At 34.4% G+C, this 20,543-nt stretch overlaps 2 protein-coding genes across 2 annotated transcripts in view; both read right to left on the bottom strand.

The window, feature by feature from the left end:
• The window catches only part of LOC117109121, a 5,704-nt gene extending 1,934 nt beyond the window's left edge, over positions 1-3,770 (bottom strand). Inside the window, exons 1-2 of the mRNA XM_033251367.1 lie at positions 3,458-3,770; positions 175-279 (exon numbers count right to left, since the gene is read on the bottom strand). Coding sequence (XP_033107258.1) covers positions 175-279; positions 3,458-3,733 — 381 coding nt within the window. The 5' untranslated portion in view covers positions 3,734-3,770. The remainder of the gene's footprint in view (positions 1-174; positions 280-3,457) is intronic.
• A 1,125-nt stretch (positions 3,771-4,895) lies between these two features.
• LOC117109131 lies at positions 4,896-20,216 on the bottom strand. Its single transcript, XM_033251384.1, has 16 exons — positions 20,063-20,216; positions 18,583-18,702; positions 14,051-14,292; positions 13,379-13,569; positions 12,488-12,612; positions 12,211-12,355; positions 11,771-11,885; positions 11,249-11,404; positions 11,017-11,057; positions 10,722-10,843; positions 9,985-10,243; positions 9,359-9,555; positions 8,124-8,539; positions 7,734-7,839; positions 6,951-7,097; positions 4,896-6,565 (listed from the first exon to the last, which is right to left on the bottom strand). The coding sequence occupies exons 2-15, from the start codon at positions 18,691-18,693 to the stop codon at positions 6,957-6,959; spliced, it is 2,367 nt and encodes a 788-aa protein (XP_033107275.1). The 5' UTR covers positions 18,694-18,702; positions 20,063-20,216; the 3' UTR covers positions 4,896-6,565; positions 6,951-6,956.
• Positions 20,217-20,543: the final 327 nt, after the last annotated feature.

Raw genomic sequence — 20,543 nt, 5'->3', positions numbered from 1 at the left:
CCCACCTACTTGTTCCGCGCTTGCATTTTGCGCATCGACCCCTTTGATAAACAAGACTCATCTGTAAAACCTTCGACCCTGACAGCCACAAATCTCTTCTCCATGGCATAGGAAACTTCTCTGACACTCAAAGAAACACCCCTATACAGAATAATGTTTACGTATCTCACCTACCTTGTCACCATCTATTGGGTAGTAGGACTGGTCCATGTGCCAGGGTGTGACTTTGTACGTCCCTGCGTCTTTCGTGAGAACATGCTCGTGGTAGAAACCCACCTTCTGTGAATCAAGTTATTGGAACAAGGAAATGAAGGGAGTCGTCTGTTTCCTGCACGTGCCCAAGCAAGGGCCAATGGCTTATCCAGTTGGTGAATATCTTTGCAAATCGTAATTATTTCAAAACTAAAAATTGTTTTGATAGTACAGTTTAACACTAAAAAAATTAAGGGTATTTGTCTCATATTTATTATCATGACCATCATCATCCTCATTATCATCATTAGAATCGTCATCAAAAATCGCTTACCATGACAAGAATGTTGTGAGTACATTATCACATAACAGCAGAATAACAGATGAAATTAGTGGTGGTGGTTACTTATTGGCCATGCCGATTGAGATTAGCAGAATTGCATGATCATTGCAGGTTTTGCGAATTGTCGGAAAAGCCGTAGGACTAGGCTATAGAAAAAAGTAAGATGATGAAAGTTGGAAATATACTGTCTGTCCAGAGAGCTCTCATCTGTCCAAGATAAATATCCTCATTTTGATATTGACTAAAGGAGAATGTGATTCCACTCCACACCTCAAACCATACCAACATCCGCAGTCCAGAATTGAATGAATTATCGAGGGGGCGTTTATTCAAATGGGGCGCTTAAGGAAATGTTCACGTTACGGTGCTTATTCGAGAGGGGCGCTTATTCAAACGGGCGCTTATTCGCGCGAGTACAGGTAATTAGTGTACATATTCTTATCATTACCATTACATGGCAGTCGGAACCGCACCGGCCGCACCTACTTTGGCCGGACCACTTTTTCTCAATTGATATTATTTTTTAATAAATATATACGGATACCTATTAATTATATGAATTTATTATATATTTAAAGAAAATTTACCATGCGCTTGTTTTTGTTGAGAATTTTTAATTTAATAATAAAGATTGATTTTGAAAATGTTTAGAGGTATAAATATTAAAATAACTACTAACTATTCATACAATTCTGGGAGTTGGAGTCGGCTCTTTCCCCTTGATTGCAGTTTGGGCTCACTTCACTTCAGTACTCAAACCATGCCACCACCATAATATAAAGTAGGCCTATGTCATTATCATAGTCATCAACATTATCATCATTATCATCATCATCATCATCATCATCGTTATCGCCGTCATCATCGTCATCGTTATCATCGTCCTCTCATCATCACCTTTAACATAATCACCATCATCATCATAATTATTTCATATTTTCTCTGGGCACCTATGTAAACAAAGTTTACTCGGTAGAACACCTGAACACCTGGATTCCTCTAAAACTAACCAGCTTTTCACAAAAAAAAAAAAAATCTATTTGGATCGCCCTTAAATCTTGTGCATATTAGGTAGTCCTATGTCTTTATAATTTGGCTTCTGGTAGATCTGTCCATGGAGGTGTAGGCCTATACATATATGGTCTGTCTGCCATAAATAAACTAAGAATTGACTAAAATTAAAGTGTAATCGGTAGGCCTATATGGTCTATGCAAAAGCAAACACAGCACTTAATTAACTACGTTTAAAGATTCAAGTGATAGTACACCTCATTTAGAGCGTGATAAATTATTTTATTAATGCTTCAGACCTCTCGAAATTCTACTGTATTCATTAATTTGTTGGCCTACTTCCAAAATAAAAATGCATAGCATATTGCATCCTGTGTATTCATAACACATGTTTTATCTATTAGCATGTTCTTTATATTTCACAATACATTGCACATTGTGTAAATTTGTTCACTGTTATTCATTGTATCATTATGTATTCGTGTTCCTTGCATTTTATTAATGGAGGAATAAGCAAGTCAATTTATCTAATGTGACACTGATAAGAAATTGAATTTTGAACAAGTTATCTTTTAGTTCGCAATACATCTACATTGATTGACGAAATGTGATTTGGTCATTAATTTGAGTCATGCTACGGTACTGTGTCCAGATATAACAGTTTAAACCTGGGTGCTATTCTGGGCAAACTCTTTAGCATAATGTAGAGGACATTTTTTTTTGTGAATATGATGCCTAATTTTTTCTTGATTCATACCCTAAGAATAGGATGCCATATAAGGTCATATTCTTTAAAAAAAATCTTCATGGGATAGTCCCTCATGAACATTACACACACACCCTCGCCCGGCGACAGTCAGTTATGGGGATCTCTTCAGTCTGCTGTGAACATAGTAAAAGCATGCTCCGATCAAAATTTGTAGGACTAGGTTCGTGCAAATATACTTCAATATATAATCTTATATTCAGGCTACAAAACTTTAATTTAAAGTAAAGTACATGTGCAGTATATATTGTACTGCGTATTTTTATGACAATAAAGTATTTTTGTATATGTATAATATAATTAGTAATCAATATTCCGGCACCAAAACCTAAAATCTGAAATACCAGAATGTTATCTGACAGGATAATTGTTACCTCAATAAAATAGAAATAAATTGTAAATAATCCCCTGTCATAAACAACATTTTTATTGTCCATTCTAGATAGGGCCTATATAGAGACGGTGTTCAGTGGGGATGGTTTTACTAGGGATCACTTCAGAAAATAAGTTATTTTGTTAACTGTTACGCCACTGTCGTGCCATATTTAAAAAATGGTGCACCTTGCCCCAAACATGGTGGGGGCTGGGGTGGATATGCCCAGATCGCACTAACTTTAAAATCCTGTATCAGTGGATAGGTGTGGCTGGTCAATGTAACAACCAAAGTATTTTGTGCCCAACCCTACCCCGCTGTTACTATATTGGCCTGACCACTTGCAAAATGCTTCCATGGCTATGCCATTGCCATTATCGGGGCCAAGCATTTCGTGTTTTGGGTCGGTCTGGCTTGTGCAAACATTTTTTTGCATTTTATTGTTTTTATTATTGTCTTTGCCTTATTTTTTATCATCATGACCATCATCATCTTCATTATCATCATCAGATTCGTCTCATAATCTGAATCGTCATCATCATCATCATCGTCATCACCATCATCACTATACTAATTGTAGGCCTAATTATTGTAAATATCCATTGTCATTAGTTAAGTAGTTAAAAATCGCCATATTTTGCGAATTAGCGCCCCTCAACTGATCATCGCGTCCCCCACTTCACCTTCGAGGCCCCCCCATCAGCACCCCCAATTCAGGACTTCTAGATATACGCCACTGTTTATGTCTGACGTCATTCTACCTTAGGCCTACCTCTGTTTCTAGAAGCTGCCCGACAATCTCTGCAGCCGAAGATTGCAATACGAACTCTTTAAACTCGGGTATTGTTCTCCAGTTGCCATAGTCGTTGAAATAGTACCCGTCTCCCTGACTTCCAAGGAGGTTCTCCGAATACACGCTAGGATTAGCCTTATTGGTACTTATTCCTATCTTTATCTTCTCAATCCAATCTAATGAGAAAACATCACGAAGACATACACACCCATCTCGCTTGTAAGCGTCGATATCTGACTGCGATACAACAGCCATACTCCCAACCAATCGTTCGGTAAACGCTTTAACAATATTGTGCTCTGTGTGGTATTCATTGTGTTAAGCCTATAATACCACTATTGTGTCAGCGGCGATTATTTCGAAGGTGAAAGGTGAGCAGTGAAATACCGTCAGTAGCTCATTAATCACGTGAAAGGTTCACACTGGAGCAATTTCGAATTTTGAGACAAAACGTAAAAACACACGGCTACAACAGTATTCATAATTAAAGTAAATGCAGAAAATATAGAGTTTCTGTAATTAATTATAGGCCTACACGATGAGACCTCTAGGGGAGACTTCTAAGAATTCTAATAAATTTAGGAACAGGACGATCTTGCTCTAGCCAATTCTGGAAAAGACTTGTAACTTATGGACCAATCAGCTTGCAGCTTTTGTGCTAGGAAAATTGATCGTCTTCGCAATAGACATGACTTTGGACGAGATTTAAAGGCGCCATTAAAAATAGAACAATTAATCATTACTGTAAAAAACAGTTAGTTTAATCATCTGTAGGCCTGCCTGCAACAGTGTTGATGATGTTAAGAAACATAACAAGATAATTGATTATGATCTGCAAAAACCCGTTTCGTAGAGGAGCCAGCATAGGTGTCGATATTTAAAGGCAAGTGAGCTACACTGAAATCAGGAGTATAGGAAAAGTCAACCTCAATCAGTATTGGAAAAACAGATCTTATTACAAGCCTGGGTGACTTTTATTCTCATTCACATAGTTATTCAATAATAAACTTAATTTATTCGGAAAATTGGCAAATACATCATACATTTTTATCGCCAAAGATACGCGCAGCGACCGTATCAGCCGGGGGTCCGCAAAATGTGAAAATCTATTACGAAGAAATAATCTTTAGTTTTCAGTCGAAATCTATGTTCATTCTATGTCTAGTTTTACACGTAAGTAATTAAATTACGAATGTAACATTGAGATTTAGTACTTTATTTATCAGCAACTTTATCACAATTCTTTTTACAAGAAACAGACCTCAAACAATATATTGAAATAAATAAGTTATATGTATGATATTAATAATATAGTTGGTATATAATATAGGTTTTATTTATTGATCTCTGGTTTCTTGTAGAGGTTTGAGCCTGGAGCGGATGGTCTGGCATTTAAGAAATCAGCGAAATATACATATTTCAAAGATAGCTGTTTTTATTACTTCTCTTTGTACCGAAGAAAAATATAAACATGTATACATTATTAATGTAAGCAATATGCCTATGTCTATAAATATGGTGCTAGACAAACATCAATCGTCATTCATTTTTGTTTCATAATTCAGAAAATATTTACTTAAATTAATCATCATCTATGACCTCCATCCACTGTTCCAGTAGGTTTGGGTTCACGATCACTTCTATCATGAGCAGATCTGATGCGATATTATAATAAGAGTTTTTTTTTTTAAATAGCAGTATTTTAAACGTGACGACACTGGGCCATGCATAACTTACGGTATTTGAGATAATAAATACCACAATTAATTTTTCAAAGGGTAATGAAAGCCAGTATATATTTGTCTAATCGACTTAAGCTATGCCCCGAGACTATAGTTAAGCAATCCCGACGTCTATTTTTCAATTAATTAATTAATTCTATATATTATATAATGGTCGAATAGTAATTAATATTAATTTACCAGCAATTAATTCTGTACATAACATTTATCATGTTTTCTATGCGCTATTTCATCAGCTGCTTTAATTTAAATCAATGTTATGAATCTATTATTATATTATTATTATTATTATTATTTCAACGCGAGGTATAGGGCCTACTTGTTTTTTGGTTTTTTTGGTTTTTTTTTTTGGCTGCATGCATAATATTATGTATTTTTCATAATATTAATATTAATAATAATAATAATATGAATAACCTGAGCAAAGTTTATATAGCGATCTGAAATCAGTAATCATGAAACGCACACAAGGCACACTAGTTCCAATGCTATCTATCTAGCTTCCAAAATAATATCGTATGATCGCAGGTCTATAGTGCAGTTTTAATTTATACATAATAATAAGGCAGTGCTGTTATTTATTTATTATACTGAACTGGTTTACATTACCATAAGTACAATCAATTTAAATAATAGGTATGACGTAATAATGTATTTTACTATAATTATATGCGGAAATTGGTGCCGCAGTAGTTAAATTCCATGTTTTGAACTGACTCGCACATAGCTAGCTCATAATATATTTTAAATACCATTATATTTGAAAAACACTAAATTCAACTCTAAAAAATAGCTTTCCCATAATTACGAACATTCTGTTAGGTACATCGCGTGACCCTCAGTTTAGTCAACAGCTAAACACGTGACAACAATCATCCAATGATTTTAGAGTAGCTCTTTCCATATTTACATAATTTCGGGAAATTTCAAGTTAGCTGGTCTAAAGTTTTTAGTATACAGATTTATTCAACAATAAAGCTTTGTCCCAGATTTTTGAAATTCCCTGACAGATCAGAAATCTTTCCATTGTTAAAATATGACCAAGAGGTTAGACAATACAATATATACAAATATCACAGAATCCGAATGGTATCGGTTTTTTTTAAACCAATACCTTATTATGTCAAGAATTCAGCAGAACTTTAAGCATTTAGAAAAACCTCTCAACGAAATGCTATACAAATGAAGCGTTGCGGTCCTCGTGGAACACACGAGACACTATTTTAAGTGTCTCCACGCGTCTTCATGCCTCTTCATGCGTTTCGTGTGTCTTGATATTAATATCCGTTTCTTCAACGTTTCAAATGTAATGCAGTTGTAGAAATCTACGTTTTCCTCGGGATATCTAATTTACGGGGAAAAAAGAAAATGAGTAGTCTGACATGCGGTCATTATCAGTGTAATGTTTACAGCATCTAGTTAAATTTATATACAGTACTGTATCGTAAATTTGCAAAATGTACAGAAATTTAATTTAAATGTTGAACAAAAATGATTAAAATGATCAAATTAGTAATCAACACGGATTGAAACAGGAGTCAGTGTTAAAAAACTTTTAAATTGATAACCAGTTCAAAAATTCTAAAAGAACCGAATTATTATGTTTTATATTAAATCTAATAACTCACATAATAAAAGGATTTAAATAGCCCTATTGAATATAACTTTTTAAGCTATTAGCGTTAACAACAATATATTCTGAAAACAAATAGGCTAACTACGGTTCTTACCTATATTTAAATTGCCAAGGGCAGTACCATTTCAGCGGATATGTCGCTTACTGATCGTTTGCCTCTGTTGTCACTGGAACACCCCTGACTGCAGCGAGAGAACCTATCGGTAGGGTCACATATTAACACCCGGCAGCTCAGGAAAACCTAACAGAAAATAATAAATAAATCACGATATAATAATACAAGCCTTGCAGTGACGGACTTCCCAGCAAACACAAAACGTTCCTATAACGTTCGCGAAAGTTGTGGTTTGGTATGTCACAAAATAACGTTCACACAACGTTGTAAGAACGTTCAAACATTATTATAACGTTTTTAAAACGTAATATTTTTAGCTGGGTTATTAGTATTTTAAAAATGTTATCAGGTAAACGTAAATGTAAACGCACGAACAGTATAAAATACGGAGTAATCAAATAACAACATCACTGTGTCATTGGTCATTGTCAGTGGCGGATCCAGGAATTTAAATTATAGGGGCCCAGGGCCACTGATTGTATTCTGTCATAAATATTGATGCACGTTGATTGATTGATTGATTGATTGATTGATTGGTCTGTTGGCCGGCTGGTTGATTATCTGAACGATTGATTGATTAAAATATAATATTAATGAATAGTATAATGACTTTAAAGCAATTCTAATCCAAATTCTGATCCAACAAAATGTGAAAGTTTTGGTAACACAGAACTTTACCCAATATCATCGGTACATGATTTTTTTTTACTTCTTTTAATAAAATCTATACAATTTCGATTGTAATTATTCTAGAAATCTTACCTCTCCATGTAGACCATGGAACATGAAAGAGAAGGATTCAATAGAAAATCGCTGTTCAGAGATCGAGGGAGTATACTCTACTCTCATAGTGCTGTCAATTAGACATCTGGAAAAGGTAAACACAAAACCCATTGATTCTATGTATCAGAATACGAAGAGTTAAGTTAATTCACATGATAATAATTATAATGATTGACGATGCTTATGATGATAATGACGATGTTCATGACGATGTCGATGACAATGACAGTGATGGTGACGATGATGACAATGACGACGATGATGACGATTGTGGTAGTGACGTGGTGAAGATGATAATAATAATACTATAATGGCAAAAAATTACAATAAATTGTAATAAATTATTTGATATATTTTAATAACGCGTACCCGTCTTTTACAAACTCGTAAAGCTGATTGGCTCTGCTTCCGGGAACTGACGTAGGAGTAGCCTTACAGCTTTCGATGAGGATCCTCTTCGAAGTGTCTCTGGCTTTAGCAGAAAAGTACATTCTTTGGCGCATTTGTACTAGCGCAGGGTACTCGTTGAGACTCACGCGTCGTCTGTAGTCCGCAGATTCGAACATCTGGAAGGTAAAGTTGCTTCGGCCTTCACTCTTTGCTACGTATGTCTTTTTTGCCATCTTGGGTAAGAAATGCCCATGGGTTAAGCCTTCACTCTCCATCTCACAGATTACTTTAATTTCAAGATGTCGTAAATCTCGCGAAATCTTGCTAGCACCTTTCTCTGATCTGGGGCGGTCACGAATTGTGTTTCGGTAGAGTGCGATGTTATCCGATTTTGCCTGAAAAAATTAATACATACCATCCAAAATAATTTTTAATCTTCAAATGTCGATTCAAAGATAAATATTTGCCATGAATGATGTATAGGTCAGCCATTATGATGACAGAATGATTACTGTATCTAGGCCTGTTCGCTCAACACCATTCTCTCACTTTGTTTTACTGTTTATTTGTTTTACTGTTTGTTTCACTGTTCCTTGGTTTTACTCTAGTATTGGAATAATAACCCGATCATACAATATAATAACACATTCTTACAAAAATAATAGTGCTCTAAATTTTTAGTGAAATGAAGGGAAGTTCATTTGTGGTGGCCTATAGGCGAATAGAATGGCCGAGCGGTAATGCAGGGGCGCCGCTAGCTAAAGCCTTAACATCGGCGCTGGTTCCAGCCGCTCCTCACCCATTGGTTCGTTTGGTAGAATAAGGACTTAAAATGGAGGTCCAGTATATATATCTGGCACTTTAAAGAACCCATTGCATCGTTCGGAAGAGTATGGGGTTACCCCGATGTTATGGTTTATTTCAGCCCCTGTCGTTTTGAATTGATGTAAACATGTAGCTACCATGAAGCGCATCTTTGCGGCTGCTAGGTACTATAGTCACGGACCACGCCCATACGCAATTCAGCACAATGACGCTGCAAGTTATGGGTTAATCTCCTACCTTTACATTTACCTATACCTATCTACGTATACATTTTTGTAAAAAAAAACCAAAAAAACTAAAGACTCCTCCTTCCGATCGAATAAACGCCCTTCAAAAAGATGTGTAAGCCTATTCATAAATTATTATTTGACATAGTTATTAGAACGCACCCGAATAACTGTTCCGCATTCGTTGTAGCCAGTTTGTAAAATCACATGGGTTTCGTTCAGATCTCTTCCTCGACAGACAGGGTCGTGGAGATGCAGACGACGTGAACTGACGTCGCGAAGGATGCTTCGGTGGATATAAACTGTCATGTGAGAATCATGGCATTCAACTACGGGTTCACGCGGAATGAGTGACGAATCTATAAATAGTGAAAACAAATGTTAACTATGCTTGCTTTAAAAGATAATATAAATACCTAAATTCGTTGAAACACCTTCAACCGAATAGTTTGCAACATTAAACCTGATTTAGCCTTACAAAGTGTTAAACCTTGTATTCATCCAAGAAAATACAAGCTCATTGATAAGAAGACGGCTATACAGGCTTAATCTCGATCAATATAAAGTGCTGTAGACATTGTACTATATTAAAAAACCTACGATAAGTAGACAGACGGAATGGGAGAGGAATAGAAAGATAAGATTTTCCGTTGAATTTCGGGAATCACACCCAAACCTCACCAGAGAAATATATATTCGTGAAATTCTACTTTGAAAGTACCGGTACGTTAAACAATTTATTATTGTTAAGTAAATATCTGAATGTCTTAACATTCCTTATGACTCACTTGTACGGAACATCCAACCGCTCTGTTGTGTGTCCGTCCTAGCTGCGCAAGGATCTGGGTTCTGGACGCGTGCAATACCAGGATCGACTGAGATCATGTGCATGGTATTGTCCTTTAGGAGAAGTCCTGGGGTCTTGAACGAGAGGGACGTCTCATTAAACCTCACTTCATTTGATGCTGCATCGACCCTATAGATTGGTGGTACAGGCTTTGTTGGGTCAACAAGTTCAATGAACGTTGGTGTTGATGGTCTTTTAATCTAGAAAGATAATTGATTTATTCATAAAACTTTGTAGTTTATTTAAAACGACACTGTTATCAACTTTTATATCTATAACCAGGTACAAACACAATATTTTTGTAAGGATTACAAGTATTCTTCTTCAACCTAATTATCTTCACGATGTGACAAAACTAACATTAACCCAAGGCAAGGAACTATGATCAATGACATGTTCAAGAAATAAAATGTGGGAAATGAATTTGAGCAGAACACATAATAATGAGAGAATAAATGAACACGTTGAGTCAGAGAGAGGACACCGCGTTCAAAGAGGAAACAGAAAAAGGCTACCCAGCTATGGCAAGATTACATTAGGAAGTTCAGTGGCAAGGACAGGAAACAGCGGACGCAGGAGAACACAGTGGAACACTGATATGTTGAAGAGGCCTACATCCAGCAGTGGATCGAAACAGGCTAACAAGTAACAATATTCTTCATAAAGTTAAGTCCTTACCGGCTTATCAAAACTGATAACCCATTCGTCGTTTTCAGGAATAACATGTTGCAATGGTGATGGAAATGATTTTTTTGGTACGATCTTCGGAGGCTGTGGAGCAATCCGACTTGCCGGGGAACCTGTAATTACATCCATAGTTTTAGTTAATTTGTTACCAACAACAATGACTTTTGATGTAATAGAAGAAAGCGTACCTTATTTTAAACTTTAATAATTATGGCCTAAAACTCGTTTAATATCTCATAATTGTTAAAAAGATAGTTACACATAATTTATATTTTGATCAATGATCCTGTAACAATCAATCTTAGGCACCTCTGGTCACTTGTAACTCTACAATATAGAATACAGAATTTAATATTGATAATATAAATATGAATTTACGACTTTTTATTACTAATAGATGTAACATTACACAAACCATAACATCCTTCATCCAATTAATATGTTTCAAAGAGTTTTAAAAAAATCTATTGATATCTATAGATTATCTCATAGACATTGTACGTCATGTGATCACTTACCCGTATGTATCTCTTGCGTACATGCAGACAAAATGGACACCAGCTTCACGAGGAATCCACTGTAGGGTAACCACATAGTCGTTCTTTGAGCGGTTTACTCGCTTCACTGGTGTTTTCGTCATTCCGGCTGGTGAAACAGTTCCAATCTCAACAATTCTGTTAGAAAATAGACATTTATATATAATTTTTATATGCATTAAAAAAATAGTTTTGTTGAACAATTTAATAGGTTGATTATTTATTCTTTTATTTATCCTAATTGCAAAACAAAATATGAATAAGTTACAAACACTCCAGGACATGGCTCGAAATACCAGGCCAACGCAGGATAACATGTCAGTGAAATAATGATACATAAACGCTGAGACACTATATACATAAACTGATTGGTAACTTAAAACTTTGTAATTCTGCACAGTGCCTTCGAAAGCGGAATTGAGATTACATGATGCTGACATGACAATATGGTATGTTTCCTCAAGGCTTATTTTTGAAATTATTTAAACTGTTTCATCGACTTACCCAACACCCCGACGACCACTTCGCGCCTTGACGTCAATACTCCACGGTCTGTTAGGCTTCAAGTAAAAGCAGGTGCCCGGAGGCTCAAAGATTTCAGGTTGGCGACATGGTTCATCTGAAAAATGGCCCATATTTATTGTTTACGTTTAGATCACAAGTAAACATACAAATTAGTAATCATATATTGTCCCAACAAATACGAAACTTTATTATAACAAATGTTGTGATCGTAGTTTGGTTATGTCAGAAAATAACCTTAAGACACTGTTGCAGTAACATCCGCAACGTTATTTTGTCAGAAATTACGTTATAGAAACGTACTTATGGTTCCACATAAACGTAACTATGACGTAAAATTGTTAGCTGGGATGTTTTTCATATCTGTCTGGCTGGAAATAGCAGTTTTATTATGAAAAACTTCAAAGAAATCGAATACCCACCGAGAGGAAACACTTTGATGAGGAATTGTAGGGGAATGGTACTTAAAGCCTTGGTTGAAGATGGGGTTGCAAAATCCTCAATCATCATGGACACAGCGTACCAACCAGCCTCGGCTGTCGATGGGAAGGAAATTTCACACTCATCCTGCAAAACACACAAACTTGTTACTAGTTCAATGAGAACTGTTTAATAGCTTCTCACACCTTACTGAAACCTTTCTGAAACCTTTCTTTTTGACATAAACAGACAAACGCTAATAGATCCATCGTAACTTACAGCATCTAGGGTGCTTCCTTCGGTGAGACGACCGCAAACAGAATGATCAAACTGAGTAGGTGGGCATTCGTTTTTATGTGGACTTGTCCATCTGCACCTGACGGTGTCCCTGTCTGGATCATTCACTGTGGAAAAAATAGAATTTAATTTTGTTTGAAAGGAAATGCAGTAAGTACGGTAAGGTTAACTAACTGTTTAAATTGCTTCAATGTGTGTGACACATTAAAGAGAGCTGCACAATGTTGAATCACAGTTTAGGGCAGCATCCTTCACAGGTTTTCTTATCTTTGTTGTTTAATTAATTATTTGTTTCAAAATTATTCTGCTAGCTTTTAACTAATTCGCTAACAACTACCTTAACTGGACAATATTGAAGTACAGAAAATGAAAAAGAAGCAAAATAATAATAAATAATAATAATTAAAAAAAATAAATAAATAATAATAATAATAATAAAATAAAATAATATGCACAAAATATGCATCATAACCAATCATAAATTGAGTGGTCAAGGAAAGGGTGAGTAGACATACAACTGTAAATGAAGCGTTGTTTGGCGATTATTATATTATTGTTGGAGGCTTTTATGGTGTTAATTCGACAGAGGCGTTTATTCGAGAGATGCTCTGTTTTTAAATCATTAGAGTTCTAAAATAATTATACTTGTTGCAACATTGGTATTATTGATCTAATGCTGTTTAATAGTTTTAATATTTACTGACAATTAAGCGCCACGTCATTTATTCAAATAGTAGTAGGCCTACATTTTAGGAACGGCGCTTAGCAAAAGAAAAAAAAAATCACCTTAGCGCGGTGCTTGATCTGGAGATCGCAACTTGGCGTTATGAGAAAATGCTAAGTTTATAATATTTTGCACCTTGTGCGACCTACCTGGGATTCTGATTTTGCTAGAGCAGCCTTGTTGCACCCTGATGATGGGGATAACAGTGGTGTATGGTGACGCGTTAGGTAGTCGCGTATCGGGTCGAGGTCGGAGATCAATTGTTGAAATCATATTCCAATAGTTGGCATCGCCATAGTTTTGTAAATAAATCCAGTAACTGGTGGACTCCTCCTCGTACCTAAATAATAATAATAACAATAATAATAATTTTATTTACAGAGGTCTATTATCGAAGAATGACAAGTATACATATTCATAAATTATAATCCACTATGTTAGCGCAAAATATAGTTGTATGAGAGAAGGTATCTGGGTGATAGATCTGTGTTTCTGTGGTATAGTGGTATGGTACTCGCCTTGATAGCGAGAGGTTGGATGCTCAAATCATGCCAGTGACACTTTTTACAGGCAACTGAAAAAGGAAGAGCTATGCTTGATACGTGCCTATATATTTAGACTTTTGTATCTATTCATGTATGTACAGGCTTATACACCTGTCTCTTATACACATCTAGATGTGTATAGTATACATATATATATATTCTTATATAAATATATGTTGTTATACGTAAAGATACTTTAAACCGTCTTGTGGTAGTGCTTTATGTGTATATAAATTGTAAAGTATGTAGGTAGTGTTGGGAAAAGATGTATATTACCTGATAGTAAAGACCTCCCTATCAGGGGTGTACAGGAAGGATCCGACACCAGTGCTCCAGTCTTCACTACTGTGATCGCTGAAATCTGTGCAATTGAAATCAAGCTGTCTGTAGATTCGACGGCGACACTCAACGCACAAAATATCGCCCTCACCACCCAAATGCTGTCCAGGATATTCACACCAGAAGTCATTACGAGGTGCGTATGATCGCCTCCATGATACACGCCATGAAATTTCAATCTAAAATAAAAATTAAAAAGCATGAATCTTCAAATTGATTCAATTTTTTATCTGCTTATTTGAGCGATAATAATTATCTAGCTCAAGTATGACACTTCTGTTAAAATCGTTTTTGAGAGTTTCATGGCTTAACGTAAAGTATTGCTTCCAAGCATGACGGAGTCCATACACCGCTGATAATCAAGCGCGTTATTCTGTGTGGTCATGTCAGCAAGTTTAAAGTATCATAATGCTACCAGAGACTCGATCTCTAGTCCCCATGATTGGCAGTCCTGCCAACTGCATACACACTCTAGGTCAGTGCTGACAATCTATATCAACAGTTTTACGCCAGGCTTGTTGCGTGATCGTGTCTTTATCATATTTTTTCAATAATTAACTATGCTATTGTTTAGAATTCCTCAAAACAAACCTTAGTCTAAATCTTATATTTAGTGGTGTATTGTCAGTTTTGTTTTGTCGTAGGCTAATTTGTTAAGGCAGTTAACAAAAAACTATAAAAACGGTATAACTGGTGGCCTTCAGATGTATTAAACTGATTGAATTTTACAGGCAAAGATATTTTGAAATTTGTGCTCTTTAATTAATTTACAGAGACTATAAACTAAAAACAGATTCACAATTGGGCCTGATCATGGTAGGATTATTAATTTAGAAATGTATATGAAACAAATCAATTGTGAAATCAACCTGTAATTAACAACAACATATATCACAGAGACTTTCCAAGAAATATAAAGCCACAAAAACCAAATCGAAACTATCTGATGTTAAATTTAAATGGTGCGCAATGTTTACGGCACGACAGGAATTCAACATTTTATTAGTTAATACTTCATAATATGGAAATGGTAAATGGAATGTAATGGCCCCTTGAAGTGGGGCCTAAGCCACATTCATTTTGAAATATGATAATAATTCCTGCTGTTAGCTAAGTTACTGTCAACAGGCGCCCATGAACTCTCGCATGCGATACACAAAACTTTCTATCAAAAATATCCTCAAACAGGACGCCCTCTTTCATAGCCTAAAGTAAAATTCCATTATAAATTCTAATTTACAGTTAACCTTAATCTTTTTTCTGATAAAAAATACAAGAGTATCAAAAACCACAAAACTATTGTAAGAACTGGTTCAAATTGTCGCGTCTAATATAACCATAACTTAAATGTCACTTAGAGCAATAACTTTTCAATTTCACTTGTTATATTCTCCAGCCATGTTTAACAACAGCGACCTTTCACCAGATCTGCGCGTTCCTCCATTCTTAAATACGGTACAGGCGCACGTTATATATTGGGTGTTTTGGAAGTGCTAATAAGATATAAATTTTTAAATAATTAGAATGTTTATTTGTACAAAAAAAACCCCCAAAAAACAAACAAAACAACGTTATTTAGAATGATCATTTGTACAAAATAAAAATAAATAAATAAATTGGAAAAAATGAATAAATACCAAGACGCGTTTTACACAGGACACCCTGCGTAAATGGAATTCATTTCTTTGTTCGTTGTTTATTTGCTAAATAGTATTAGCATCACCATTAATCGGCATTTATAAAATAAAAACGAATAACCAGCTAATATGACTGCTCCCTGGAATAACTAAGTCCACATTTATCCTAGTTATATTTATTTGTTTTTAACTAAAAATGACACACTCATTTAACTCGTTTACATGTTTTTCATTTTGGTCTAGAGATAATGATCTATATATTTAAATTTAAGAGATGATTTATGAGACAAAAATGTTTGCAGTAAAAATAAAAGTTGCAAAGACATATTTTAGGATAGAAGGTAGTAATTTAGAGGTTCGTTTGAAAGATGCAATGATTGCGAATACTTGATATTTACAGGAAGTGTTTTCATCCTGTAAGTTTAAATGACGAATTAATTTTGTTATGATATTAATTACAAATAATAAGAATACCGCAATACCATTGGCTAAAACGACTATCTTTATTTTCACAAACAATCCCTAAAATGTCGAAGGCGTACTGGTATCATTCGATGAAATTTTGTTAGTCAATTACGGAAAATAATTAAGTTAATTTTAATTTTGATTAAGAATAAAAATAATTGAAGTATGGACGGAGTATCGAATGCAAAGTGTTCAAAAATTAAATTTTGCCAACCACCAATGCACTAAAGTGTGCTCAACAGATAGTTACAAAAATAGAAGCGCGGTGTGAAGTTCATCTAATACAGGTAACTGCATGCATTTGTAGATATGTTCAGATGATTACTGATAACGCATCGGTATCCTTTAAACCTAGCAAGTGCCCAAGCGTAGCGAAATTAAATTAATAAATATATGATTTGTTAGGTGAGACTTAAGGAGCGAGTAGACTCGGTTGCGATGGAGTTTTCGTCTTTGGCAGTCAGGTAGAATTATTATATCACGTTGGCTCACCTGCTTTTGAAGCCTCAACGCAGGGGAGGAAATATGATACCAAACATCTTTACGAGGAAACGTAGAGAGCATTTATTAGTTGAACCTTTAAAGGCTATTTTTTGCTTTTTAGAAATTGTTTAGATATCTTTCAATAAAATTTCATTAAAACGTAGTACATTAATTATTTTAAGAACTCTTTTTCACACGTTTCCTCTTAAACAATTATGTATACCAATATTTCGATAAATACATTTTAATATGTTGTAGATTAGGCAGGATCTGCACGTGCTCAGCAATCAATATATTAATAATTCCAACCTTAATATTATTGATAATGGCGTAATAGGATTACTCTGTAGGATCACTGTAGAATTAACGCAGTATGGCGACATATTGTCAGAATATATATTTATTTTATTATAGTAAAATCTGATAGTGGAAATATAAATTGCCATTAGAAAATTAGGACTAAATTTCTCACATTTAATTTCTATGCCCATTAATCTAAGGTGCATTAAGTGGTTTTTGTAGTACCGATTGGTGACTTGATAAATTTGTTCAAACATTTGGAATGCCACAATCACAAACTTATAATCATTCGAACAAAATGGAACATCATCTGGATCCAAATCAACCTATGGAACTTAACTTATCTGTCTAGCAGATCTCTAATTGCCTAATCCATTTTGCTTGATGTTGACTAATACAAACTAAGATAGATCTCTGCGCCTTAAGCAAAAGAAAGTTGAACCGTGGGTGTATTATAACTGAAAGAGCTAGAAATCCCACAAGAGGCGCCCTATCACATATTTTCCGTTATTAAAGTATGAATATTCATGAACGTTGAGATGTTGAGACGTTTCACCTGCCATTGGAAACGATTTGTAAATAGTTGAGGTATGTTTTGCATATCAGAAAGTTGTAGGCATAAAGTAGTGGGATGAGAATAAATATTGAAAATGCCAAAATCGAGAAATGGAAGAAAATTAATATTAATTTAAGGGAGAGAACTACCGCAGATAAAGTATGATATTCGTTAAATCACGGTTGGAAACGAACTCATTTTTGTCAGAAGCGGAAAGTAACAGTTAAAATGAATTATTGTTTCAATTTAAGATATAATCATTATCCCAGCGAATCCACAAAAATATAGACTGACGTTTAATTCAATAATATACAACATATGTACGGTATTCACCCCTTGTTGCCACGACGCAAATTCTAATGATCATAGTGATTAAATACGAGGTTTGTTGTCGACGACAAAAGGTCATATTTCTATCTTTTCAATTGACAATGACAATTTTTATTGTCATTCAAATTAAAATAACAATGTATTGTTTAAAAAAAGTTGACATGAGCAGAAAACGTTACTAACTTTAGTTGTGTGCACGAGATAAGCTCACATTATAGAAATGATGTATGCAGCTTGATCGAAATCATCTTCAGTAATCAATCAATCAATAACAATCTTGATTTATTTACGAAATATGAATACAAATATACATTCAATACTCATTTACTATTGGAGTTTTTCCACGAGTTCGTGATATAATTATATTTTAATATATAAGCAATTTCGTTTATACATAAAAATGTTGATAAATAGGCCTATATTGAAATTAAATAACCCATATTAACATTTAGTATATACCTTAAGCATATATACAAAATAATTACTCCATGGGTTGATTCTCACTGAAACTTAATGATACATTTTATTAATAATAATCCTCATCAATTATCATCATCCTCGTTATCATCATCATCATCATCATCATCATCATCATCATCTCAGAATCACAATCACCTTCCTCATGCCAATCAATCATCTACATAATACTAATTAATGCTTGTAAATGTACCAACAATAACAGCAGCATTAACCGTTACCTGCCCTTGTGTCAATGATGGGCGCCATCTGAAAGTTCCCCCTCGAAAATGCGTTGCTTGAGAAACGCAGACAACGGCAAGGAAAAGTACTACTGTCCTTAGCCCTATCATCTTCTCAATCTAATTTGAAAGAAGCAAATATATAAAGTTTGACAAGCCTTTTAAAAATAGGAATTGAAATAAATATGAACCGTGAGTCCACTAAGACTGTTTGTTTTTTATTGTTACAATTAAAATTACATGTTTACTGTTGAATTCGAACAATATATATCTTAATTTTGATTGGTGCCCTTATCATTCATAATATATTCTAATTTAAATAACAAGTACAGTTACAGAATGGCAGATTGTGAAGCTCTATAAAGTTTACCATATTTTTTAGGCTAACGGTATGAAGTAGCATATTGGTAAAATTAAGCCTTAAGCTATTTGAATGTGAAGGCAAATATTCTAAACACAAATATTCATGTCTACTACAATTTAAGACAGTTCAAGTTAGTCAGAAACATATTAAAACATCTACATAATAAGATACAACTATAAAACTGGTAAGTCTAAATGTTGGAACGTATAAGCTAACAAACTGAAACACTTTTACAAATAACTGATGGTTTATGGGCCGTATTATACAATATAAATTAAACAATATTTCAAGGCAAGGTTAATTTCGAATAATTTTTACTTTATTTCTAATAATCTTTATATCCACTTAGGTTTTCAAATTTATTGACAGACTTCTGACAAAAGACAGTTTGTAGTGCACACGTATAGATCCAGCAGCGAGGCAACGAAGAAAACGACACGTTATGTCAAGTTTGTTATGCATTTCTCCGTTTGAGACGAATACCATGGTGTGAAATTTTATAAAGTTCTATTCAATAGCACAAAACATGACAAGTCAATTATAAGAAACAACAGCAATCCGTTAAAAAATAAATGAATAGTTAAATTTAAGAACGTTTCATGGAAAATGACAGACTTTCTGGAAATGTATAATTCAGAAATTATTGAAGTATAGTTTTACAGTTGTAACCAAACTACAAGAAAATACAGTAGGTTTATTTAAATGTATCATATAGTGATGTGACGTTTCATATTCTTTTCACTTATTTTATTCATCTTATGTCAACAGTTTTTTTTTATATAGGATTATATATAATATATATATAGGCCTATATAATTATATATAGGCCCCTATATATACACAATATTATGTTAAAGATATAGGAACTGAGATGCAGACACACTTTCTAAACTAACATTGCATTTTATTGGAATAACTTGGTCTGTTGAAAGATTTTGAAATTATTTATGCAAACAATTTACTGTGTTACTAAATTATTTTGGTTCAACTACCAGAATTCTTAAAACCGTTTTAACTTTCTGCCATGCTTAACCAGAAATATCCGCTTTTAACCAAGTTTCCATATTTGTTTACTTACTTAAATTTCAGATTGGAAAACAATGTAATTGTACTTACTCTATTAAAAATAGGCACTGCAGACCATAAAATAATGTTCTATCCAACTTTCTCGCACGGTTTTATTGCTCAGCCTCCAATATTACAACTCAACTAATTTAAAAGAAACAGAATATTTCTGAATATTGTGTCCGTGTTCACCAGTTGTCTTCTAATCAATATCGAAGCAAAAAACGAAGTGCTTATATACTCACATGATATTTCATGACGTAACAAGGGCCTGCTGAGTGTAAAGCAGCCTGAAATTAGGCGTAGCATTGGTAGGGTAGCACTTTCGCCTAGTTGATGGTTAACTGAGTTTTCTGACACAGTCATCTCACAGCAGGTGGGTGTATTCACTTGCAAATATTTGGAAGCTGTAACGTCTGAGTTGGCGTATGTATTGTGTTGTGGTTGTCATTTTGCCGTAGACTATTATTTAAATATTCTGAATAATCAATCAGGATTCTAAAAAAGAATAAGAAAACAATCAATTATTAGT

This window comes from Anneissia japonica, unplaced genomic scaffold (genome assembly GCF_011630105.1).
Source record: "Anneissia japonica isolate Jap-2015-1 unplaced genomic scaffold, ASM1163010v1 scaffold288023_len281633_cov177, whole genome shotgun sequence".
Lineage (NCBI taxonomy): Eukaryota > Metazoa > Echinodermata > Crinoidea > Comatulida > Comatulidae > Anneissia > Anneissia japonica.
The sequence above is the reverse complement of the archived record's forward strand: the minus strand, read 5'-3'. Positions and strand labels throughout refer to the sequence as shown.

Coding starts and splice junctions, on each gene's coding strand:
- LOC117109131 (XM_033251384.1), bottom strand. CDS start 18,693: ATGATAGGGCTAAGGACAGTAGTACTTTTCCTTGCCGTTGTCTGCGTT. Junction 14,293..18,582: donor CATCATTGACACAAGGGCAG/GTAACGGTTAAT, acceptor TTTTTATTTTAG/ATTGAAATTTCATGGCGTGT. Junction 7,840..8,123: donor TACGAGTTTGTAAAAGACGG/GTACGCGTTATT, acceptor TACCTTTTCCAG/ATGTCTAATTGACAGCACTA.